This window comes from Sarcophilus harrisii, chromosome 2, assembly GCF_902635505.1.
Source record: "Sarcophilus harrisii chromosome 2, mSarHar1.11, whole genome shotgun sequence".
NCBI classification, from domain to species: Eukaryota; Metazoa; Chordata; class Mammalia; order Dasyuromorphia; family Dasyuridae; genus Sarcophilus; species Sarcophilus harrisii.
The window spans coordinates 118577948-118604216 of record NC_045427.1 but is presented as its reverse complement, the minus strand read 5'-3'; the positions used below and the strand labels follow the sequence as shown (position 1 = coordinate 118604216).

General features: G+C 38.7%; 2 protein-coding genes across 2 annotated transcripts; one reads left to right on the top strand and one right to left on the bottom strand.

Moving 5' to 3' along the window:
• Nucleotides 1–91: 91 nt before the first annotated feature.
• On the top strand, nt 92–11918 carry TTI2 (TELO2 interacting protein 2). The gene is made up of 7 exons (XM_031950679.1): nt 92–1056; nt 5837–6023; nt 7499–7591; nt 8498–8685; nt 8772–8915; nt 10462–10624; nt 11805–11918. The coding sequence occupies exons 1-7, from the start codon at nt 473–475 to the stop codon at nt 11907–11909; spliced, it is 1464 nt and encodes a 487-aa protein (XP_031806539.1). The 5' UTR covers nt 92–472; the 3' UTR covers nt 11910–11918.
• MAK16 (MAK16 homolog) lies at nt 10966–26269 on the bottom strand. Its single transcript, XM_003757969.4, has 10 exons — nt 26130–26269; nt 22332–22381; nt 22133–22242; nt 21960–22024; nt 21567–21718; nt 16932–16986; nt 14915–14989; nt 13954–14076; nt 13106–13171; nt 10966–12896 (listed from the first exon to the last, which is right to left on the bottom strand). Exons 1-10 carry the CDS (start codon nt 26142–26144, stop codon nt 12705–12707), a joined length of 903 nt encoding a protein of 300 aa, XP_003758017.1. The 5' UTR covers nt 26145–26269; the 3' UTR covers nt 10966–12704.

The window sequence follows — 26269 nt, the reverse complement described above, 5'->3', positions numbered from 1 at the left end:
ACGACCTCAAGGACGCAATACCTACTCAGAATTTGGCAACTCTAATGTTTGAAACAGACAAGATCCCCATGTAAGAATCTTTTATTCATGGTTCCTTTCCATCTGATGAAGATAAAAAAGGAAAGCGCAGAGAAAATAAGGGTTAATTAATCATGTAAATATATTCGACTAGAGACTCCGCCCCCACCTTCCTTCCCAGGGAGGAGGCGTGGCCGAGTCTTACGACTGTGCTGGAAGAAGCCGGCTTGTTGCTTTACGACACCCATTATTCCGTGCCCGAGTGCTCGAGTCCGCCGCAGCCAGGTGTCTTATGGAAGGAGAATTCCCGCTCTCCCGGGCCTGAAGATGGAGTTCTCTTCTTTCTGGCTGCGCTAGGGATCTGCGGAGAGCCGCGAAGCAAGCCGGCGGGCGCTCCTGCCTCCCCCCCCCCCGAGCCGGGGCTTCTTTATCCTTATTTTCCAGCCCCCGCAGCATGGAGCGGGAGAGCGCCCGCGGGGCCTCCCCCGGGCAGCCCTTCTCCGGCCTCCTGCAGCAGCTCGCGCGCCCAGGGACGGCCGGCGCGGAGAGGGCGGCCGGGGACGCGGCGCTGCGGGAGCTGGGCGCCCTCCTGGAAGCCGCGGACTGGCCCGCGCTCCTGCGGGAGGACGCCGGGGTTGCCCCAGCGCTGGGACAGGTGGCCCGAGCTCTGTGCGGCCAAGCCGCTCCGGCCCAAGCGGAGGAGGCGCGCCGCGGCGGGGCCGAGCGAGCCGCCCGCGTCGGGGCCGTGTTTGTCCAGCTCCTGCGGGGCCTGGAGGCGGCCCGAGGCTCGCTGGGCCCGGCCGCGGTGACGGCCGCGCTGCGCCCCGCCGCCCCCTACATCTACATCTTCTCGGTCACGCACCGTCAGGAGCGGCCGTGGAGCAGCCCCGCCTCCCAGCGAGCGGCCCAGGAGGCGCTGGCCTCGCTGCTGAGGGTCACCGGGTGTGGCTCGGTGTCGGAGTTCCTCCGCGGGGAAACTGCGGACCGGGGGGGCCGGTTCCCAGCCGTGATGGGCCTTCTCGGACCAGAGCTGACCAAGTGAGTGGGGCGGGCGCCATCCTGGAAGCTCGGGCGGCCGCTAGCCCGCGGGCAGCCAGGGCAGGGCTCAAACGGTGGGCAAATTGTTTCTGAGCCTGTAAAATCCCCGTAGCCCCTCCCTTCCAGGGTTGTTTAGAGGATTAAATGAAATGATAGTTGTCAAAGGCTCGGCTCGGTGCCCGCCCAGAGATCCCGCACTTAGATGGTGAAGTCGGGAGTTCAGATTCTGCCTCCGACGCTCGTTGTGCGACCTTGACCAAGCCGCTTCAGGAGGACTGGATAACCGCTCCAGGATCTGCCAGAACAACAACAGACTCTGCGGGTCATGCGGAGTCTAAAAGCTCCCGTGAAGAGGAAGCTTTTGGCCGCAGGTCCCGGCCTTTCTGGCTGGCAAACGGGAGGAGAAGGAACGGAACGTGCCAGCGTTTATTCCTGGGCTCGGCTCCCTCGAGCTGGCCGTGCGTGGCTGGGCGAGCAGAGCTCCAAGGGAAGCTGGTGGCCTCAGAATCGGTTCTTTTGAATGATGGTCCTGGAGGGGAGAGCGTTAGGATGGCACTTGTAGACATCCAGGAGATCAGTCAGTCAGTAATTCAAGAAATGAATTCAGGCCATTTACTGGAAAGTTAAATACTCAACCTGGATGAACCTTAAATACGTTGGCCATTTAATGAGAAGATCATTGGGAAAGGCTTTTATGTTGGGAAAAGATTGAAGGCAGAAAATAAATGGGATGGGGAAAGATGAGATGGATAGATGGTGTCATGGAAACAATGGGAAAGACTTCGAGGGGTAGAAGGCCATGATAGAGTCAGACATTGAACTACAAAACCAGCTCCTGATGCATAGTAAGTGCTACGTAAACATTAGCTACTCTTCAAATATGTGTAAAGGAAAATAAAAAAAGGTATATTTGTAAGGTGTTTGGAGACCTTGCAGAAATTCATAAATACAAGACATTTTTGTTAAAGCTCATGAAGCGATTTCCTCACAGCAACCCTATAAAGGTGATTGGGCATATTGCATTATTCTTTTATGAAGTGCCTAGCATCACAAAGCTAGTATAAAACAGAGCCAGTATTCAAACCTTGGTGTCTTCTAGAACTCCACTTCTGTGCTCCTTTCAGGATACCTCCTTGTTTCCCCAGAGGGCACCGAATTATCAGTGAAGGAAGAAAAGGGAATAACCCTATAGTGCCTACCATATGCCAAGCACTGTGCTAAAGTCTGTACAAAGATTTCATTTGATCCTTACAACAACCCTGGAAGGTAGATGAGATGCTCTTATAATCACCATTTTACAAATGAGGAAATTAAGATGCTAGTTAGGTATCTACACCAGATTTAGAAATGTAAATTGTTAATATTTTATTGTAACATTTTACAGATGTGGAAACTAAGACTCAATAAAAATTAGCTAGTTACTTTTTATTTATAAAATTGTATAGATGTTTAATGTTTTTATATAACAGCAGCTTCTGTCACCTCACTAAAATCTCCCTTGTTATCAAGAAAAAAAGGGATACAGTGACCATATCAGTGTATACAACTTCATACACCCATAGCCCCCCATCTCTTCTCCAAAAGTAAGAAAATATGTAATCTGTACTTTTTAGTGGATTTTCTCCACTAGTTTCAGGGCAGGAATAAGACAAAGTCTTTTGATTACTTTCCTAGACTGAGAGATTAACAACAGAACTAGGAGTGATAGGGAGAAGCTTCCATTGGTAGAGGTGACTCTAGGATGAGGTACCTTCCTCTACTTATGTAACATCTTAGTCCCAAAAATGTTGCCTTGATGTTGAAGTGAAGTCACTGCCAAGACTAGACTTGGTCTCCTTGCCTCTATAATAATCTCTATCCAATATGCTATGATTGCCTCTTGGGGCAAGGGAAGCTTCCTAACAATTCAAGTTAAATTTCCCAAATTGGAATGAATTGATTTAGGAGGTAGTAAATTTCCCCCTGCTTGGAGGGCATAAAGCACTGTCTAGAATACTGGTAGGTATTTTTCTTTTTCCTTTTTTTTTTTTTCTTCTTTTTTGTTCAAGCATTCAGGGGTAAGTGGTTTCCCTGGCATCACTACAGCTATTAAGTACCAGGTGTCTAAGGCTGAATTTGAACTCGGGTTCTCCTGACTCTAGAACTCCTTAAGACATAGCTTATATTTTCATTTTTGCACTACTGTTACTTAACTCTTGTGCTACTACTTATCTATCTTCACACTGCAGACATTTGATCAAAAAGTATTTTGAATTTTGTTCCCCTGGCATAGTGTACACATTGCCATTGTAGTCACTTACTTCCACCATCAACACCCATATAGTAAACATATTGTAGTTTATACTAAATAATAAAGCTACTGATTTTTCATTACCAAAAAAAAAAAAACAAAAAAGGGAATTTGACAATAATCAAAACAGGAACATTAGACCTGTCATTTAAATGTTTCCATTTTAGGCTAAAAGATAAAATTTTAATTGAGATGGAAAATGATTTTATGTACTATTTCCCATTCCATAGGTATTCTGATATGAGGATGGGGCAGAATTACTAACAAGTTCAGCCTACTCAGATGTCCCTAGTTGATATGTAGCCCTTTTAAAAATAAAGCATAATCTGTCATAAAAATCTATATTTTTCAAAACTTTTTTTAAGATTTAAAAAATTTAGATTTTAGAAACAATTACATGTCAAAGAAAAAAAAAGACTTTAGAGTATATGTCCAGACAAACATTTTTAAGGGGAAAAAAGACATAATAGAGTCCATATCTCTCCTTTTACCAGTGGGGAAATTCTTACACTAACCACTCACTCTGCTTTACAAATGGAAGCGCTGACCCAAAAGCCAATTAAACACTGCTATAAGAAAAGGGGATGAGTAGGGAAGAGAAAGTAAGGCTGATACTTTAGACTACCGTCTTAAACCCAAACCACTCCTTGATTGGTCAACAATAGATCCCAAGCCAAACCTCACTTGGTCTTTGTTTGGATCTTGATTGGCTCTTAAGTCAATGTAAATAGCAATTGTTTTTGTTTGGGCCAGAAACCCTGAGGGTCGTCCCACTGGAGTTTACCTCAATCAAACTGGATCTGACAAAAGCTTAAAAACATTAAGTTTTAAAAGGCCAAGGTCTCTCCCGTCATACAGGACCACCTCTAGTCGTCCTGATCTACATCTTGCTACTGGACTCAGATGGTTCCAGAGGAGAAAGTGAGTCTGGTATTTTGCTCAATCCTCCCTCTCTTCAATCAAATTCACTTGCCTATCATATCACCTCCCTGAGGGCATAGTACTTTTTGAGATACAGATATTTTCGAAATCTGGCCAGACTTAATTTAGCAAATAAGGGACAGGATTTAGCAAGTAACGTATTCCTGTTATATGCAGTTTTAATTTTCACACGGTGATGATGAGAGACTCCTAGTTTTTTTTTTGGCGAGTCTTAAGATGCATTTTAAATATTTGAAACAACAAGCCTATTTCACGTTAGTAGGAACAATAAGCATGTTAGTTTAATGTAATTGGGGATTTTCAAGTGATCTATGTTTGTTGTGAATGGAGAACATTCAGCCTTACACATGTGTAAATTGGAAAACGGAGAAATATTGGAAGAGGGAAATGTCTTAATGTGGAAATTTTGACCTCCCATGCCCTATGTAAAAGATCCCAAGGATCTCAGGGGTTCTGGATTATAGTTTGCTAATAGCTAATCAAGTACATGTTCAAACATTATCAGGAGAAATAGACCCAGAGAAAGAAAGAGCTTTCAATCAAGTCTGCAAAACTCAGTTGAAAGAATTGAGAATGACTTGGGAGAGCTGGAAAAAAGCTAGACTGTTCAGTCAGACAACCTAATTTTCTAGATACTATTTACCCTTCTCCCCCCCTACTATGTCTGGATAATGTCGGTAGAGTATGATCTCTACCCTTATATGTAAGGAATATACATTCTAATGGTGATGATGCACTTTTACAGAGATTTACACAGAATGGAGGGAAGGCAACATGAGCTGAAAGCTTTAGCATCTGAGGAACAGCAAATGACCTTTAAAAGGGAGGAGACAAATCTTAAAGAAAGGTCTATTGCTGGTTCTTCATTCTCAAAAAGAAGTAGGGTTAGGTGAAGTAAAATTTTACATATTCAAGGTGAAGTCATAAAAAGACATCTTATTTTTCTTTATTTTCCTAAGCTGAGGCAAGGGTGATGCCAAGGAAAGAAAGCTGAAAAACAGTACAATAGGACTTCAATTCAAATCCTGGTTCTACTATGTACTAGCTCTTATCTTTAAACAAGTCATTTTAATTTCAGTTTCCTCATCTGTAAAATGGGTTGAACTAGATGCGCTCAAAGTTCTCTCAATCTGTTATACTAAATATTTATAACAAAACATTTACTAATATGGGGAGAGAGAAAAATGTGAAAATAAGAGGTAATTACTCTATTATTCCCTTCACTACTAGGGGAAATTGAGATTTTCCTAACACTGTCTATATATTGTATGTACAAACCTGTGCTCAGCCTCCAGGGTAGACAACTGTAATGGACCAGTTGTCTCTACACCTCATGCCATGGATAACTGGTCTTAGGAAATGGAAAGATGCTGTTTTGTTCACATCTAGTGCAGAACACCTGAGTTATTTAGTTATAGAAAGTGTGTTAGTAATGGGAGGAAGGCACATGCTCCACTTGGGATGTCCTTTTTGTTCAGCAATTAAAAAGTGTTTTTCATGGCACCTTTTGGTTGTTCTTACCTACAAAATCGATTTTTGCTTCTCCAGGGAATCCTGGAAGAATAATCCTGCCACCAAGTACATATTTTCATGGACTCTATATCAGGTTACTAGGCCCTGGCTGAGCCAGCATCTGGAGAGGATCCTTCCACCCTCCCTGCTCATCTCTGATGACTACCAGAATGAAAACAAAATCTTGGGGGTACACTGCCTCCATCACATTGTGCTCAATGTGGTAAGCAATTACCAGTTTTCAGACTTTCTTAGGAGTAGTAGGTCAGGATGATACTTTGTCAGTGAAGTTTCTACCTTTACTTGTACAAATTGCAAATACCATCTTGGACCTTGCTAATAATAGACTTGTTCTGAAAATCTTCAATAATAAGTCCTCAATATTCTGGAGTATTCCTTTCTTTTTAACATATATTTTGTTTACTTCTTTTTCTCATTACATGGGCTAACCCACCAACCTTTTCTAATCATAAAATCTTTTTTAAAAGATAATTTATTTTGTTAAATATTTCCCAATTACCTTATGAAAAACTTTTATCATTCGTTTTTTAAAATTCTGAATTCTAGATTCTCCCTCCATTCTGCCCTTCTTTTATCCCTTGAGAAGGCAAGCAATAAAAAATCAATTGTATATTGTGAAGTCATGCAAAATATATTTCCATATTAGTCATGATGCAAAAGAAAACATACATGCAAAAACAAGAACAAAGAAAGTGAAAAATATCTGCCCTCAAAGTTCCTCAGTTCTCTCTCTGAAAGTGAATAGCATTTTTTATCGTAGCTTTTTGAAATGGTTATGATCATATTGATCAGAGTAGCTGAGTCTTCTACAGTTGATCATCATACAATTTTGTTATTACTGTGCACAATGATCTTCGGTTTTACTTATTTCCCTTTGTTACTTCTCAGGTTTTTCTGAAACTGTCCTGCTCATCATTTCTTATAGCACAATAGTATTTCCAGTAGTTATGATGATATCTTTTATGCTATTTCTCCTGAATAATTAAAGGTCACACATTTAGAACAAAAAGAGACTTTAGAGCTCATCTGGCTCATTCCTCTTATTTTGTGATTGAAGAAAATAAGGTACTCAGAAGTTAAGTGACTTAGCTAAGCAAAGGCCTCTTGTTGATGCATCAGGGCCTAGCAGATGGGGCACTGGACTTGGGCCTCAGTAAGTCCTGATCTGAATCCTGCCACAGGTCCTGTGTGACTTTGGGTTAGCCAATTAGCCTCTTTGTGCCTCAGGCCCCTTCCAACAGTCAATGAGGTTTTGCTGTGAGATGAAATGTGAATTTATTTCCCTGATGGGTGGTAGTAACTGTAACTAGTTAAATGACCTATAAGAATAGCGGCAGTGTAGTCAAATAGACTAAAAGTCAGCAGATCTGGGCCTGAATTCTGGCTGTGTATGACTTAAGTCTGACTTTGTCACTTTAGACAAGGCATTTCTTTGGATCTTGGATTCCCTCATTTCTCTATAACTAGAGTGTGCAGTAGATGATCTCTGAACCTCTGGTTCAGATTCACTGTGGTTCTACAAGACAGAATCAAAAGTAGCCTCCATAATTTTAGGTGGAATAATCAGGCCTCCGGTAATTAACAAGCGTTCCTATGGTAGGGGAAAGGTGCTTGAAAGGGTGAATATGTAACTCTCTCTTGGCCCTCTTTCCTTTTCTGTTTTCTGTCTCATTGCAGCCAGCTGCTGATTTACGCCAATTTAACAGAGCTCAAGTCCTCTACCATGCCCTATTTAATCATCTGTACACACCAGAGCCTGACCTTATCCAGGTATTATACATTGCTTATAAGCCTAAATCTGGATTTTTCAAGTGTAGACAAAAGATAGAATAGGTGAGAAGTGAAATAGCTGGCAGATGATATACATTTTAGATTCTATCTATTCCAGGTAATGAATAACCAAAAGTTGTTCCCATTTTGATTCTGAAAATCCAGTGAAAATGCCAACTAGAGATAATAGATAAATGCAAGGAGATGGCCCATTCAGAACTCTCCACAAAAGATCATGGTCAGACATTTGCCATGCTTTGTCTCTGTCTTGGGGGGAGTAGTTAGAAGGCTGTGATCATGTAATTAAAACAAATTAAATTTTTTATCACAAAACAGATTGAGAAATATTTCCTTATTCATCCCACATCACTTCTATTTTGTGCAACTACTTAGACACAGTGACCCACCCACCTACTAGGGTAGCTGAAGCTAATGGATCTCTTTAAAGTTTAAGAGGGCCAAGGGACAGTGGGTGAGGTGGAATCACAAGGTAGCCTAGGGATGGACAGGACAGAGCATCCATGCTATTCAGGGTGTTAAAGAAGGGAAGGGAAGAGGAAAGAGGGGAGAAAAGGGAAAGAAGGAAAGGGAGGGAAAAGAAAGAGAAAGGAGGAGGGAATTTGAGACGGAAAGAGGAGAAAGGAAAATAAAATCATGTTTACTGGCTTTGCTAGAATAGTTGCTCTCCTGTAGTTTGTTACAAATCAGAACCATCTTGGATCCCTTTAAGAGGTTATGGCATAAAACTACCATAAAGATCTTATTGTGGAAACATTTGTTGGTTCCATAACATGAGCCCTTAATATTCCTCGAGATCTCATATTTTCCATGGAATATCTCATTAGTGCTAAGAATCAGAAATGGGTAAAGAAAACTTTTGGGTGCCTTTCCTTCTCAACATTTCAGGCAGTGTTAGAGTGTCTGTTGGACTTGTTTCCTGTCCTGGAGAGGCCGCTACAGTGGAAGGCCACTGAGCCCAGATCCAGCGGTCCCTGTGATGATGTGCTGCAACTGATCCTGACCCATATGGAACCAGAGTACCGCCTCCTCCTTCGAAGAACATATGCCAGGAACTTGTCTGCTTTCATAGAGAGGTGAGACTCCTTTGGCTCCCTGCTTTCACTGGCCTTAATTGTGATGTTAATTATCACTATTATTCACAACATGGGTTCTCTTTTAGGTTGGGGATCTTGACAGTAAGACACTTGAAAAGACTGGAGCAAGTGATTATAGGATACCTAGAAGTCTATGATGGACCTGAGGAGGAGGCCAGATTAAGAATATTGGAGGCTCTTAAACTTACCATCAAGCATTGTTGGCCAAGGTATGAAAGCCAGAAAGAAAGGCTTTTTCTATTATTATTATTATTCTCTTACTTTCTAGGAAAACCCTAGTTTTCATCTCTTTAGAACTGTACCTAGAATTATCTACAACTGAAATAATTTAGCATATTCCACTTGAGTTGAGAATTCTTTTTGAAAACAAAAGGACTCAAGGAAAAGGTGGTTAGAGACTGAAAAGCAATTTCTGAGTTATAAGTGCATGGAGCCGTTTTCATGCTAACATTGGCTACCTTAATTTCTCTTGAAACTTTGACACCAAGGGTGCATTCCCAGAATAGGAGTCATAGATCCAGAACCAGCGACCAAACAGGTCACTAAGTCCAACATCCTCATAACTATGTAAGGAAGGAAATGGGTTCTTCCAGGTCAAGTACTCTGCTTGGGCTCACACTGCCAAATAGTAGTTGACTAGACTAGACTTAGTCCTACTCCAGCACTATCTCATTAAGTCAGTGTAGGTTTTGAAGAAATAAAAGCTTAGGAAAATAATGCTAATTCTTTAAGATCAGCCAGCCTGTATGCAGGATATAGATGTATTTATTAGCTAAAGTATGGATTCTTATGGATATTACTATAAAATGTGAAATATAATTTTTAAGTATTCAAACACTATTTTCCTCACCTGTATCACTGGCAATGTAGTGGCAGAGGTATCAGAGAACCTTGAGTCCAGCCTCTGCTAATTTGTGACTAAACCTCTCTGGCTATGGTTTTTGTGGCTCTATAAAAGGAAGTTGGATTAACCTAGGGTCTGCAAATCTGTAGATGTATTTCAGAGAGTACATGAACTTGCACGGGGAAAAGAGTACATTTATTTTCAAGTGAAATTTATCCTTTTAATTACAAATTTAAAAAAATTGAGTCAATCGATTTCAACAAGCTGCCAAAAGAATCTGACATACTTTAACAAAATAAAGTTTGGAACCCCTGGAAGAGACAATCTTTAGTTGTAGATCTGGTAGATAAGACAATCCTAGTATTGAGATTTGACAGTTACCCAGAATTCCCAAGCCAAGGGACTATCAGGTCTAATGAAAGGGCTTGGTTTGAATTCTCTCAGGAAAATTAAGTCTGCCCAGATTTCGAAAAATACAGATCAATATACACAAGATGGCAGTGAGGTAATGGAAAGAACACTGAACAATCAAAAAGCCTGGATTTTAGTTGTACTACTGCCCAGGCAAATCATACTCTCATTAAGTTCCATTAGGAAGCACAGGAAATACTAGGAAGCTGGATGGTTCAGTGGACAGTGGTGAACCTGGAGTCAGGAAGCCCCAAGTTCAAATCTAACCTCAAATACTTATGGGCTGGATGGCTCTGGGCAAATCATATTTCTATTTGCCACAGTTTCTTCACTTATAAAATGGAAATGGCACCCCCTGCAAGGCTGTTGTGAAGTTCAAATGAGGTAATAATTATAAAGCACAGTGCCTGGCCCAGAGTAAGAATTATATAAATGTTAGCTGTATTTTATCCCAAGACTAACAAGTTTGATCACAACTGCTTTTTTGTCTTTGGACTCAGGATTCCTTGCAGACTAGAAATCTTCCTGAAAGCCCTCCTAAAAATGGTGTGTGATGTAGCAAAAGACCAGAGCCTTACTCCTGAGCCCGTGAAGGCAGCTCTGTTACAGGAGGCCACTGACTGTCTTACTCTCTTGGACCACTGCTCTGCTGGGCAGGTGACAGTAAGTAAAAAACAGCCCCTAATTTTCCTCACTTGGTTCTAAAAAGTTATCTCTGGGGAGGAGGACATATAGGACTGACTATAACCTACAAGATGCTATTCAGTGACACCTATTATCACTCACCTATGAGTGAGTAATAGGTCACATTGTCCAGCTTTGGCCCTCCAATTTTTGCTGTTCTGATATTTGAGAAAGTCATACTGAGGTTACTGACCTCTTCATAGCTGCCCTTGTCCCTCCCCAAATATCCATCTGTTTTGAATGGTAGAAGACAAGAGATTAGCAGGAATATATGTGAGAACTACACAGAACCCATGTGGTTACTATATGAAAAAGGATACATGTAAATACTTTTGTTTTATTTTTTAAGTAGTCACACTTAGAACTATAATTAAAACTGGATTTTTATAAACTGGCAAACTGTTTTGAAATCAAGGCTGCATGTGCCCCAAAATTTGTGACCCTAAGTCTTCATAAATGTGGCTAGTGCTGGAAGGTGAAAGTTACTGTATAGTAGGACTTAAAGATTCCTTTCTTTACAAATATTAAGAGTATCTTAGGCCAGAAATTAAAGAGGAGTCAGGATTAGACCACTTTTTCCACAGCAGATTTTTCCTGAGCCAGAGTGCAACAGACATTTTGAACAGTAATTTATGAAGTTTAAATACCATTTTCCTTCATTTTCAATAGAATGATTTTTCATTAAGGAAGAAATATGTGGCACCAAGGGCAAAAATAAGCAAATGTAAGCTCACTAGGCCATGAGGGCCAAGCAGGCTATGCAATGCTCTATATTCTCCCGATCTGCTCCCACTGGGATACTGGTCCATTAGTTGGTTACAGGGTAACTTCTCAACAAAGTTTCATTCAATATCTACATGCACTGTTTTGTTTCAAACTTTTATTAATTTATACAAATCTCAGTGTTCATCATCATTTATGTATTCAAATTCTAGCATGTTAGCTGCCTAATCTCCAAGTGATTCACACAATTGTTGTGTCTGCCCTGGAGGCAGCCAGGGGAATTCCCAAGGTATGCTTTCACATGAAATTAGAACTTGTTCTGATCACTCCAGAAATCACTTGAATAGAATGTCATTTAGTTATTTCCACCTACTGTATAAGAGAAAAGCAGGATAGAGAAAAAACACTAAATCATAACTATGTTTTTCTGTTTCAGAGTCTACTAACCAAAGCTGTCCAGAGTTGCAAAGATGACAAAGTATTAGATTGTATCAGAAAAGTTCAGGAGCTTTCGGGAAGAACAACAAAAGTTGGAACATAGATACATTTGCTTTTTTAAAAAAATAAATATATTTTTTCTTACTTTGAAGATAAACTGTTCCCTTTCCTTCATCATCTATTAACCTGAAGAAAAGGATTCCTGTGTCTTCCCTAATGTTTTTTATGATGAACAAAAAGATTTCCCATTCAGATAAAAAGGGACTGGAGTATGGTAGCCTGTTTCTTTTCCCCCCTTAACTCCATAGGAGCAGGGACCAGGAAGTTTTTTTTAAAAAGGTCTTAATTAAACAAGAAGGGGAAGGAAATCCAAACCAGCTGTGTGGCTCACTGGGTAGAGCACTAGGCCTGAACTCCAGAGGCCTTGCACTTGAACCTGGCCTCCAACACTACCTAGCTGGTCAGCCCTGGCCTAGTTACTTAGCCCCATCTGCCTCCGCTTCCTCCTGAAGGAAGGGGCAGATTGCGACTATGTGTGTACTGAGAGAACCTCACATGAATCAGGAAGAGTCAGATTAAACTAAATGAGAGAAATCAAATGAGAAATGATGACAGGCTATTCTCAAGCTATAGGATGTTTCTGATCAAGCTTATCTTCAACCTATGAACCTTCTTCAGCCCAAACGTTACCTTAATACCTCTGCCTCTCCCATGAAAAGCCTGATCAAGATTTAACGTTTCCTCCAACCCTTCACAAAGCATAAACAAGAGTATGGGGCTGACAGTGTTTAAAAACAAATCCTTTAAACACAAAATGGAGAGCAAGGATCTTTTAAAAGGTAGAAAAATGAGAATGCTCATTCCTGTTTCTGACTATTTACAAAATGCCTAAAAACACTCAGGCTGTCTGGGCTCTGGTCGCTGTCTCCATTTCCTGCTCATATTCTATTTCCACATAGGCTCGCTTTCTCTTCATGGGGCCCTTCAATGGGGCTTTGCCTTTGTGTTTGGCAGTAGTAGGCTTTTCTTCTTCTTCACTGGAGGATTTCTCTTGATCTTCTTCACTGGTAGCTTCTAATTTATCCATATCCTAGTAAAAAGTAAAAGTGACAAGAAAACTTCCAAGTGTGATGACTGCAGGCATGGGCTGACAACTACATACTCCCTCCCACTGTCTCCAGTCAGAGCTCTAGGATTATGCTCCAAAATCTAACAAGTGTCTGCATGAGTGTTCTTATTACTATAAATATCCTCACCTCCCATCTCTTCAACTGCCACAACAGACCCTACATGACTTACCTCAAAATCACTGATGTCACTCTCTTCCACCTCATCATCTTCCACAAATTCCCTTTTGTTCAAGTCCTGAAAGAAATCATGCCTTTTAGTTCAAAACACAGATAGAAAGAAGGTCCAAGGTTGGCTGCAATTGGCCAGTGTCTTTTGTAGCATCTCATCATTCAAAAATCCTACGAGTAAAGCAGTATCTGGCCAGTTTCCACTATTGTTGTTAAAGGAAAGATTTACCAATTAAGAGAAGAATCAACAAGGTAAAAATAGTTTAAATCTTAGGTGTTAAGTCTGCAAATCTGGCTGTTACTGCTAAAACATTTTCTCACTCACCTAACAGATTCTCTTAGAACTAGAAATAAACAAAGCAGGAAAGAACTTTGTGTTAACTGACCAATAGAAAAGGCTCCCAAATGGTTAATATGTAGTCAACTTAAATCAAATATTGGTCACAACAGATATTTTTTTAAGACATATGCCACGTGGTCAGAAACATCTCTTTACTCAACTGGCTCTTCTGTTAAACTAACTTGACTAGTAGGAATAAAGAACTAAAAGAATCTTGATAATTATGCTAGGTAACTACCTTCAACAAACTTAAGTGTAATTTAGGAAATTGATTTCGCTCCTTAGTAACAATTTCAATAAAGAACTATTAAAAAAAAAAATGTAACTATCAGCAACTGCTTTGGTTACATGCAAGGTAGATATGAACAATAATCAGTTCTCAATGATGGCAAAAAAAGCAATCAGAACCAAACAGTTATTTCTGCAAAGAGTCTGAAATTATTCTAGCTGTTTATAAAGATCTACCCTAGAGTTGTGTAAATATTTGAAAAATGTCAATGAAGTTTTACATCTTCATCTTCTTCCTCCTCTTCCTCCTCTTTCTCTTCAGTATCTGAGTAGTCACTTTCAACTTCTTGATGTTCCAAAGCTTTGTCAAAGGCATGAATGGGGAAGTTGTAGATGTCACCATACTGAGGAACACAACATACAGATGTAGATTTAGTTACAACAGAAAACAATGCATGGGATTCTCCTTTCTCACAAACATATTATCTAACCATTTCCTCCTCTTCCTTAGAGCACTGTAGATATGAGGTTGTAGGTGCTACACGTTAAATAGCCTCTCTGGGGTCAAACACCAGACTCTTAAAGTATCTCTTCCTTGTTTTTCAATTATTTAAAGCAAAAGGAAGAAAAGGATTTAGAATATCTTGAATTTTACATTCAATCAGGCCAACCAGTGAATTTTCATGTGGCGAAGTATTTCTATGAAGTTGAATGTGATGTACAAGAAAATGTATAAAACCATCTTAAAATTTTTTCCAGTGGTGAGAGTGGAAGTTAAGATAAACAAGGGTGACAGTATAGTCTTCAAAAATGAAAACAGCAATAATTAAATATCAAAGAAAAAAATAACTCCCATTTAAGGTATTTTTATGACTTTAAAAAAAGCATTTTTACCTTTCTTATAATAACCCCATGATGGAGGTAATGCAATTTTTATCCATGTTTTACAAATGAGAGAACTAATGCTCAAAGTATTCAAGATACTTGTCAAGAGACATAAACATAGTATCAAGAGCCAAAATTTCAATTCAATTCAATTCAGTCCTGCCTCCAATTTTTTTTTTACTATACCCATCAAATTTCCTCTATGGAAGATACTAAAGAAACGAGGGGATTCTTTTCTACCTTCTCATCCTCAGGTCCCTCCCCACCACAAATGCCCCAAAATTTAGAGATTCCAAATTTTCATGGAAACAATCTAAAAAATCTCAATTATGCAATCCCTGTTGTCTAACGTCTTACCGTATCTTGTTTTAACCTTTCCAATAATTCCTTTTCTATTGCATTATCCAGCTGAGCAGCTATTAGTGCTTTTTCCTAAAAGAAAAAAAAAACCAAAGTAGTGCATCAATACAAAGAAAAAATTAGCACCTTTGACTCTGAAAAGCTAAAAGGTTTTAGCAAGAAAGTATTCATATCCTAGTATCAGTAGTAGCAATAACAAGGAACTTGTTTTCCTAAATTCTCCTATAAAACTCAGTAATTTCTACAAAGTTAACACCTAACAAATATCTTTATTATAACACTATAAGACATATGTGAACAAAGCCATTTTACATGCAAAAAGCTTTAATTCTGTGTAAGAATCTCTAGGATTGTGGAGTACAGAGTCCTAAACTTTGCAAAGACAAGGAAGAACCATTATTACAAATGATGTTCTAAAAAATTTAATGGTACTAAGGAATACTAGGGAATTAAAAACTTTTACCTAATGATCTCTGCTTTTACAAAATTTATCATTCAAAGAGAGACAAGGCCCTCCTAGTTTAGTTTTCTAAATGACTATAAAACAGTTTTAACACATTACTAGTGGGAGAGAGGTCTGTAGTTTAGCAGAATCAAACTTTACTTGGGTAAAAGGACATCCCTGGACAGGTATTTTAAAGTATACTAGAAAAGATGTAAAATTTCCTAAGAAGAAATTTCTTCTCCTTAAATTTTCATACTCCTCCCCACCTCTTGTCTATTTTTACCAACCACTAACCACCCTGAAAGAAGATATTAAATTTATGTTCAGTTCAATTTTATGGTGTGCCTACTATATTCAAAGCACTGAGAAAGATACCAATCTCTGTCAATAAGACAGAGTCCTTGCTCTAATGTACCATTCTAATATAAAAAAAGACAAATATATTAAAAAAAAACCAACAAACAAACAAACAAAAGAAATCCTACAAGGTAGATTTTGTTAAATGACGGATGAGTGCTAATTTGTACTTTAAAATTCAAAGAAGTTGGATGCATTAGGATTTGGATAGATAAGAAATGGGGAGCTGGGACAAGAAAATCAATGGAAATAGCATGAGAAAAGACAAACTAAGAAATGTTGGGGAATAATTCAGTTTGGCTGGAACAAAGTATACTTAGAGAATCATGAGTTTTGCACAGAGACTACTTAAGGAACATTGAACTGTCTAGTTTCATATAGCATACAGAGAAGAACAATAGAAGATGAGATCAGAAATTTAAAACTACCACATTACAAAGCAACTATATTAATAATATGAATAATTATAAAACATTTATATTACACTTTAAAGATTTATAAAACAAATGAGCCTCACAGTACACAGTACACACATAGTAAGCATCCAAATGCTGCTTTAAAGTCTGTAAAGCCTTTAGGAATAATACCCTACTTGATCCCCCAAAGAACCCTGAAGGTAGATGCATTTTACAAATTAAAAATGGAGGCAGGCAGAGATGAAGTGATTTGCCTGGGGTCACAAAATTAGCAATGTCAGGTGGAATTTGGGTCTCGGTGTCCTTGACTCCAGATCCAATGGCTTATCTCCAGATTAATGGAAATGAGGAAGTTAATGAGAAATAATATGGAAGATGAAACAAGATGAATGAGGGCAGTTTCAGACATAAGGAGTTTCATATTCTGGTAGGACACCAAGAAAATATGAAACTGGAGACTGGGAGAGAGCAGTCAAAAAGGTACACAATGATAAACTTTTAACTTTATTATAAAAAATAATACTAAATAATCTCAAAAGAACAAACAATTTCAGAACAAACTATTAATTTGGCTTCCCTTCTGATTTACTCCATAATACTCTAAAAATATCAACACTTAAAAGATGAAAATTATGGGACAATAATCTTGGTATCATGGAAAATAAATTTTATCAACACTATGTGATGAAGCAATAAGTTCCCCTCCTTCCAGTCAAAATCTGAACTATAAGTTCACAGAAAAAGCTAATCAAAACATTTTCACAACTTCCTTCCCTGTGCTCCAAAATAATTTTACCTCTCGTCTTTTTTCACGTCTTTCCACCTTTTTGCTCAAGGGAACAAGTTTTCTCCTATAAGAGAAAAATACAAATTAGTTAGGGAAACAATATTTTCTACAAATTCGGGAAACAAAAAATTCTTCTATCTCAAAAATAAATGCGATAAAGACTGACTTTCTAGGGCTTTGCTGAACAGACAAATCCACAACTTCCTTAGAATCCCACTTAGGTGTCGCAACATAGCCTGAAGTGATCCCAATATTTTAAAACTACGGCATCAAGCAGAAACTCTGGCAGGTTCTACCATGTCATAAAGCTTGAAGTTTTGAGTAAGGGCTATATAAATGTCAGCAGTGGCGCTGATAGTAGTGATAGTGGTAGTCATGTGTTGAGAAATGTGTACAATGATCAAGAGGTGAATATTACTGAAGAACCTGAATCATTTCAGTCTTTTTCTTTATATGAAACCTTTAGACAAAAGAGAGTTGTAAAATGAAAAAATGGATCAAAGGTTTTCTTTGGAGAGGAAAATAAAGGAGTTGGAGTTGGTTTCATGTTATTGTATATTCAAATTCAACATGAAATAGTTTTTTATTAGACACACCAATCAACTCACAAGTATACTAATTATGATAAGCATTTACAAAAAAGACAATTATGAAAATAATTGCAGCTTATTCTCCAACATGCTATAAAACATGTTCTTAACTTGGGGTCCATGAATTTATTTTTGTTTTTATATTTTTATAATTGTTTTTCAATATAGTTTGTAGTTCTATATATTCTATTTTCTGCATTAAAAAATATTTTTCTGAAGACGTCATGACTTCATGATACCAAAAACGTTACAGATTGCTGCTACAGAGAATAAACCTTTAAAGGACTTTAAAACACCCTCCTAATTAAAGCAACATATATTTTAATACATAAGATTCAGGTAGAATGGTAAGAGTGCTGGGCTTGAAGTATCACAAAGATCTAGGTACAAATTCCAACTCTAACACATACTAAATATGTGACTCTGATCAAGTTATTTATATTCTGTGTGTCTCAGGTAACTGCCTAGTATTTATCTACTAAGTCACAGATAGGTCGCAATAGGATTTCCATCACAGACAAAATTATAGATTCAAGTGTCGATATATATTTTAATGTTTAGTGACTTCAATGCCATGTTGAACATAAGATAGGGCAGTGAAAAATACCTTGGAAAATACAATTCAGGAGTAGGAAACTAAAACACAAAGATATATAGGCTCTACTGCAGTCTTGTTTGTGCCCATACAACATGAATACTCTGAGAGTTGAAAAGTCAGGTTCACACCAATTCTGGCATCTTTTGACTATAAACAAGAGGACCTAGAAACAATTCTAGGAATAATTTATCCTGAAAAACTGAGTTTAATCCTACAGGGGAGAAAATGGACCTTTAATAAAATAAGACTTTCAAGCATTTCAAATGAAAAGATCAGAGTTGTGGAGAAACCCAAGAGTCAAGACAAAAAAGTAAAATTATTATTGGGATGGAGCGGGGAAGCCTACAGAGGTTGCAATAAAACAAAGAGTATTCAGAACTTTAATGTCTTTAAAGAGCAATGAAGTAATTAAATTAGAAAAACAAGACATGAAGGATTGATTGGTTCTATTCTGAGGGTTTTAAGATGAGAGAGAAGGGAAAAAGAGGGGAAAGAAATCAAGATAGCAGAGTAGCAGGACATAATACAACCTACCTTCACTCCCCTACAAAATGATCCAAAAGATCAAAAAAAAATGCACCAGACTGAATCTTCTGGGGGAAAAAAGTCATAGTAGCATTAGTTTTCCAGCTCAGGTTGGCACAGGAGGACAAGAGAATTCTATGGATATTAGAAAAGGCTGTAATCAAGGGGCCAGAGAGCCGCTGTGCTCCAGAAAAAAAGGTCCCAGCTTCCTGTTAAGGTAGGCCCTGCACAAGACTAGATGCCAAATGGCAGCTTTGGCACCCATTATCCAGTTCCTAGTCACTGATTCAGGATGAAATGAGAAAAGACCTGCACCCTGGGGGGTTGAAAGCAGCCATAGGCCTTAGGCAGAGTAGAAGGTTCAGGAGAAAATGGTAAGGATGTTTTTCTGACCCCAGGAAAAAAGCAGATCTCAGTTTCATCAGGAGTTAATATAACCAAACAATGATAAAGGATTAAACAAGGATAAACTCTGCACCTTTAATAGGAGAAGATGATATATGTGTTCCTTATGAACCTTATTATCATGGCACAGAGAGAATGAGTTTAATTAAACAAGCTCTGGAAGTGGTTCTGTTATGTCTTGATGACCTTAAGGGAAAAAAAAAAAAAAAAAAAGGAAAAATGGAAAGACGAATACACCGGGGGTTCAGGGAGGAAAAAAGGAAGGTTTAGAGAAAAATTATCCTACATAATTTGCATACAGGTAGGCACCCATACAATCAAGAAGGAGTGGACAAAGCAGCTGACACTTCAACTTCCCTCTTATTGAACTGAATAAATGAAGTAAGAATTTGAACACATAAAGAGTTGGGTATGCTTTCATTCAACAAAGAGGTAAGAAAAAAAAGAAGAAAGAAAAAGCAGATTAGTCACAGGATAAATTAAGAAAGGGATTAATCCTAAAAAAACCTCAAACTCTTAACTAAAGATGCATAAAACACCTCTAGCTCTTTTTGAGTTGGTAAAGAATGGGGATCTGAGGGGTGCTCAAATTGGAGAGTGGAAGAACAAACTATACTATAAAAAATGTGATGGAATACTACTGTAATATAAAGTTATGAAGAAAGAGATGATTTCAGAGAAACCTGTAAGACCCATAGTAACTGCTATAGAGTGAAAAGAAAAGGCCAATTACTTTGAAAGAAATAGGAATTCTTATCATCGTAATTCCAACCATGACTCCAAAGAACTAATGCTGAAACATTCTATTCATTTTCTGAGAGAAAAGTAAAGGACTCAGGGTAGATTGGAGTGGGAGGCTCAAAAGGCAGATTTTTGATGACTGAAAAAAATTTTAATTTTTTAAAATAAAAAAATCCATGGGGGAAAAAAAAAGCTCAAGCACTACCTTCTGAGTGAAGCCTTTAATAATCCGCCTAGTTACTAGTTCCCTCACTACCTTATATTCAATTACTTTGTACATATTTGTATTTACTGATTTTATGTTTCTTTTGAATATAATTTTTTTTTTCATCATTAGAACATAAGCTCTTTGCAAGTGCAGACTTGGGGGAAGGGGCAAGAAAAGGCAAATTTTTGCCAAATGAAAAGAGGAGAGGGCAAAAAGAATATACTAAGGTAAACGGAATTTGAGAGGTGGCCATCAACTAGAGAACGAAGTTACAACACACTATATGAATAAAATGTTACATTATTATGCCATAAAATTATCAAAAGGATTCTGAGAAGTAAAAATTAATGCAAAATGAAGGGAACATTTTTTAATAATGCCAAACTCATACTGAAGTTTGAAAAGAAAAAAAACTTCAGTGAAACATTTAAGAACTCCTATTAATCAAGGACCAACTAAGTTTTGAGAGAATCTATAATTTCAAAAGGCTATCCACTTTCTGACAAATGATGATGTTGAACTCAAGATATAAAAAAAGATTTAAGTTTTAGTTATGGCCACTATGTAGATTTGTTTTGCTCGACTATGGTCATGTGTTACAAGCACTTTTCTTTCTCTTTATTTTTAATTTGGGGTGTGGGGAAGTTGAGGGAAGATAAGTAATAAAGATGTCCAAAAAGGGAGTCAACAAAACTAGACCAAATATATATACAAAGAGTAGGTTCATGCAGAATTATTAGAATTTTGAGAACAGTTAAGAAGCAATTTTATAGAAATCTGATGGAAAGGATACCAATGATTGGAAAAAAATTATGACTACTACCCACTCCAAAAAAATAATCCAAAGAATATTAGTAACTACATGGCTTTCTCATCTCTTTTGTTGTTCAATCATTTTCAGTCAGGTCTGATTCTTTATGATCCCATTTGGGGTTTTCTTGGCAAAATTCTGGAGTTGTTTGTCATTTCCTTCAACTCATTTTACAGATAAAAGTGAGGCAAATAGGGTGAAGTGGATTGCTCAGGATCTATCCACAATGCTACCTAGTTGCCCTTTAAACTCTAAAAAAATCTTTACTGATATTTCCAAGATTAAAGCTTTGGTGAACTTTGGTCAACAGGGATTTTTCTGTGAAAGCCTGACATGTCTGCCATTTTGAAGGAATGCTGGTTAGTCACTAAAGTGATATTCTTAGAATAATATAAACAGAGGATGCTAGTAGGGCTAATAGTAGCTTAATGTTTTCAGGAGGTGATGCCTTGAAAAAAATAATGTTCTTCACCAGCACTTTAAAGAAGTATAATAATCATAATTATTCTTTTATAGTTTTGCAATGAAATACTTCAGTGTAAAAGGTACAATCTTAAAAAGAAAATAAGTTAAAAGGGTAAAGTCTTGAAAATCTAAAGACAAATAAGTTGTTTAGCCTCAAATCATTTCCTTTCCTCTATTCAATAACTTGTCAGAAAAGACTACTTAATGCCAAACCCAAAGGTTTCTGAGGGCTAAAGATGCTCATTCGAAGTACAGTAAATCAAGAATCAGAAAGAATAAAGGGAAGGATCATAGCACATACTGTCGCTTTAAAGTAAGTTTCCGGATTCGAATCAGGTACTGGGTGATCTTGGTGAATCGCTGTTTACATTTGTGCCGAAGGAAGCGAGGCCAATAAATGAGATTTTCATCTATTTGCTCCAAAGCTTTCTCATAATTCTTACTGAGTCGGACCTGTTGAACCAAAAAAGAAGTTCAAGGTGGGAATGGAAAATGGAAAGGTCTCATTTTTAATGGCCAACTACAGTTTCTATCAGAAGATTTTCAAAAGATCTTTCAAAGAAATATCAACCAAGGCTTTGCAAGTTGCTTTTAGAGCACCTTGATAAACCGTAAAAAAGGACACACGACTAAAATGACTGAGGGTCAACAGAAGGTAAAACAAGTATGCACTTCTCTTCCCTTTTCACCTTACCCGCTCCCACATGCGCCTAGGGAAAGCTGCTCGTTCTATCACCTTCATATACAAGTAGCACTGACCTAAGAAAGACAAGAGTATATGCCATTATTATTGTCAACACTGACATCTAAAAGTTTACCAAATCTTATCAGGCAATCCATTAAAAAAAGAAAAAACTGGGTTCTGACCTTTCTCTTCTTTGATGGTAGCATACTGGCTGTTTGCTAATGGGCAGGAAGAACGGTTGCATAATCCAGTCAGGTTGTATTCATTTCGACAAAAGTTCTGGGTCTTAGTTCTAGGGGATAGGAGGGAAAGAGACAGGAATATGAGCTGCTGGTATTCTACGAGGAAACCCCACACCAAAATTAGAACTTAGATACTCACTTCATTTTATAAGAACAAAACTGCTTGTTTCCAAGCACATCCCAGATAACCTGCAGACAAAAGGAAAAACAGCCTTTAATTGTTCTGATTGACAGACCCGTTAACAGAAAGAAGAAAGCAGACCTGGAAAAACATCCTCAGAGAGACAATAGTGGGTGGACAGGACCATGACCTCGTGCAAGTACTTTTGCCCTCTAGATATCAATCAGTAAAACGAGAGGGTCAGGTTCTAGAGATACTTGCAGCTCTAAGTGCTATTGTGCCAAGATGAGAGGAAGCAGCTTTGACAAAATGGCCTTACTTGTGAAGAAAAAGAAAAATTGCAGGTCTGATTTCCCCATCCCAAAATTAACATGATAAGCAAAACCATGATCAGAAGGATGTATTATTCTTTATTTGTATGTATAGGAGTTTCCTATATTCAACAACTTAAACATCAAAAGGTATTTAGTATGCATCCGCTGAGTACAGAGCACTGTAATAGGGGCTGGACAAAACACATGCTCTCATGTGTTTACAGTAAGGTAGAGTATATACCCAAGTAATTTGGATGTAAATAAAGTGTAAGTGCATATGCAACTATGGGAAAAGTATGTGATTTTTGCAAAGATAGCTTAGATGAAAGGACTTCCCATAATAGCCCAGTACACATTAGCACCAAGGGTAAATACTGGGGTGTTGCTCCCAAAACACAGAGAGGATAAGTAGCTGTCCAGGACTGCACAGCTAGCACCAGAGGCATACTACGAACCTGGGTCTTCCCCTCAGGTCTCACCTGCTACAACACAATGCTTCAAATATGTAGGATGCTAATTGTAGAGTTGTAATACGTAGGATATGTGCTAATTAAGATCCTAAGAGTAGAAGTCAGAAAGGGAGAAGGACATTTACTGATGGATGACAAGAGGGGAGAAGAGATAACAGGGGAAGCCTTAATGGAAGCAACATTTAAAATGTAAAGGATAGATGGGATTTAGAATCATGGATATCAGAAAAGAAACCCCAGAAATTATCTACTACAATTCTATCTGGCAATTAAAGTGCTTTTTAATCCCCCCCCCCCCCCCCCATCTCTGACTGGAAGATCAGGATACTCTCTCCAGCTGCTAATGCTTTCTCCTTTCAGATAACCATCCATTTTCCATTCAATTTCTTTCTTTCTTTCTTTCTTTTTTTTTTTTTTTTTTGATGAGCCAATTGGGGTTAAGTGACTTGCTCAGGGTCAAATAGCTAGTAAGTGTTAAGTGTCTGAGGCTGGATTTTAACTCTGATCCTCCTTACTCCAGGGCCGGTGCTCTATCCACTGCGCCATATAACTGCCCATATATCTATTGTATGTACAAAAGAATGCAGACTAGACAAAGGCTGGATTGTGAAGCATATGAGAAGATACAACGCATGCTGGATCCTGAGTCATATTCACCCCCAATATCCTGATCTGAAAAATTAGAGGTCTGATCTAGATGATCTCTAAAGGCCCTTCCAATTCTAAATCTAGGACCTCTATTTTGCCATTCTTCCTATACCCCTCAAAGTACAGGAGAGATCATTTCCAAACATCCTGTTAAACAGCAAGCAAGGAAAAAAAAAAGTCTTAGAGATGGCAAATATAAACTAAGGTAGCAAGGATGAGGACATTCTAAAAGAATAGCAATGATAGCTAGCACTTATATAGCACTAAAATATCTCATTTGATCCTCACAACCACCTCAGAAGGGAGATGCTATTATCCTCATTTTATAGATGAGAGAACTGGGAGAAAAAGAGAGTAAATGTCTAGCAAAGGGTCACACTGCTAATTAAGTGTCAAAAGCCATATTTGAAGTCCAGCTGTCTATCCATTGTGCCACCTAGCTATGTGGTGAACAAAAGCTCAAATTTCACACGTTAGGGAAATGGAAAGGATTGAATATTTTTAACAAAAAAGTGGCATAGTTAGATCCAGGCATAAAGTATATTACTCTGTCAACAGTGATAAGCATGAAGCGGCAGTGGGGAAAGAATTTACGTGAGATCTAGATGGCACAGTGGACAATTTGGGGGTTGGAGTCAGAGAGAGCCGAGTTCAAATCCAAATCCAGCCTCAGACACTTACTACCTATGTGATCCTGTCAAATCATTGAACCTGTCCGCCTCAATTTCCTCATCTGCAAAACGGGAATAATAACACTACCTTGTTGTTAGGATCCAAAGACATGATGTTTGTAAAGTGCTTTGCAAACCTTAAAGCACTATATAAATACTACTGCCATGGGAATACCAGCATAGCATCATATTAAGAATAAACTGATTCGAAAGGCCTGGAGAGACTTACACGAACTGATGCTGAGTGAAATGAACAGGACCAGGAGATCATTATATACTTCAACAACAATACTATATGATGACTAGTTCTGATGGACCAGGCCATCCTCAGCAACGAGATCAACCAAATCATTTCCAATGGAGCAGTAATGAACTGAACCAGCTACGCCCAGCGAAAGAACTCTGGGAGATGACTAAAAACCATTACATTGAATTCCCAATCCCTATATTTATGCACACCTGCATTTTTGATTTCCTTCACAAGCTAATTGTACAATATTTCAGAGTCTGATTCTTTTTGTACAGCAAAATAACGTTTTGGTCATGTATACTTATTGTGTATCTAATTTATATTTTAATATATTTAATGTCTGCTGGTCGTCCTGCCATGGGGGGGGGGGGGGGGAGGAGGGGGGGAATTGGAACAAGAGGTTTGGCAATTGTTAAATTGTTAATGCTGTAAAGTTACCCATGCATATATCCTGTAAATAAAAGGCTATTAAAATAAAAATAAAATAAAATAAACTGATTCAACAAACATTTATTAAGCATTTTTTATGTGCCAAGCACGGAACCTGAAGCTTCCAATACAAAAGCTTTTTTTATTAAAAAAAAAAAAATTAAAAAAAAAACCTGTCTTAAGTTCTTTATTGGGTTGACCCGAGTTTGGATCCCGGCTATTCCATGTACCCATGCAGCACTGGCCGAGTCACTTAGCCTCTCTAGGCCTCAATTTCCTCAACTGTGAAATGGGTGCAATTCTCTTGAGGTGTTAAATATAAAATACATCCAGTTAGGAGAATCTAAAGCTGGGAAGATAGTCATGAAGGCGAACGATATCTCTCCCTCATCTCCTCAATACCGGTGCAAAATAAAATGCAAAATTAGCATCAATAACAGTGAAGTTCGCTTGAAGGTTCACCCCAACAAAAATAAATTATACAAGTGTTAAGCTCTATATACACACAGGCATTAATGCATATGTACATATATATACGTATATATACACACTTATACACATTCATTAAGCGTACAGTGGGGAGGGGGGTTCCTCCTTGTCACATGACAATTTAACACCCGGCATATGACAAAGCAGGGCTCCAAGCTGCGCTGGGTTCTGCACGGTTGTGAACCACCAGAATGATGTCACAAAACCCTGAGCGCTTTTATTTTTCCTATTTCCTCTCCCTCTCCTACAAAGAGCTTACTACGCACTAATGAGGCTGTTTCTGCCTCCATCATAAACGGGAAGGCGAAGGTCGGAGGTCAAGAGTCAGGGGTCGGGCCCAAGGCAGAGACAAGGTGTAAAATAGGTGCTCTGGGCAGGGTTCTCTTGCCCAGGGCTGGAGCGCGTGGGCACTGAGCCTTGGAGTGGCTTCACAGCGACTTGGTTTCGGGTGCAACTGCGGAGCCTGCCCCTGCCTGGCTCGGGAAAGGGTCGGGGGTGCATATCCTCTAACACTCGGGGTCCCGGCGAAAGCCGGGGAGACTTACGTCATCTGACTGCATGGTGCCGGCTGGTACCGTTCCTCAACGTGCCGCTCCAGATGGATCAGGGGGTGGCCATGCACGGAAAGAACTTCTTCCGGTGTCTTCGCAGGAAGTCTCGAGTCTCGCGAGAACCGCACGAGGTC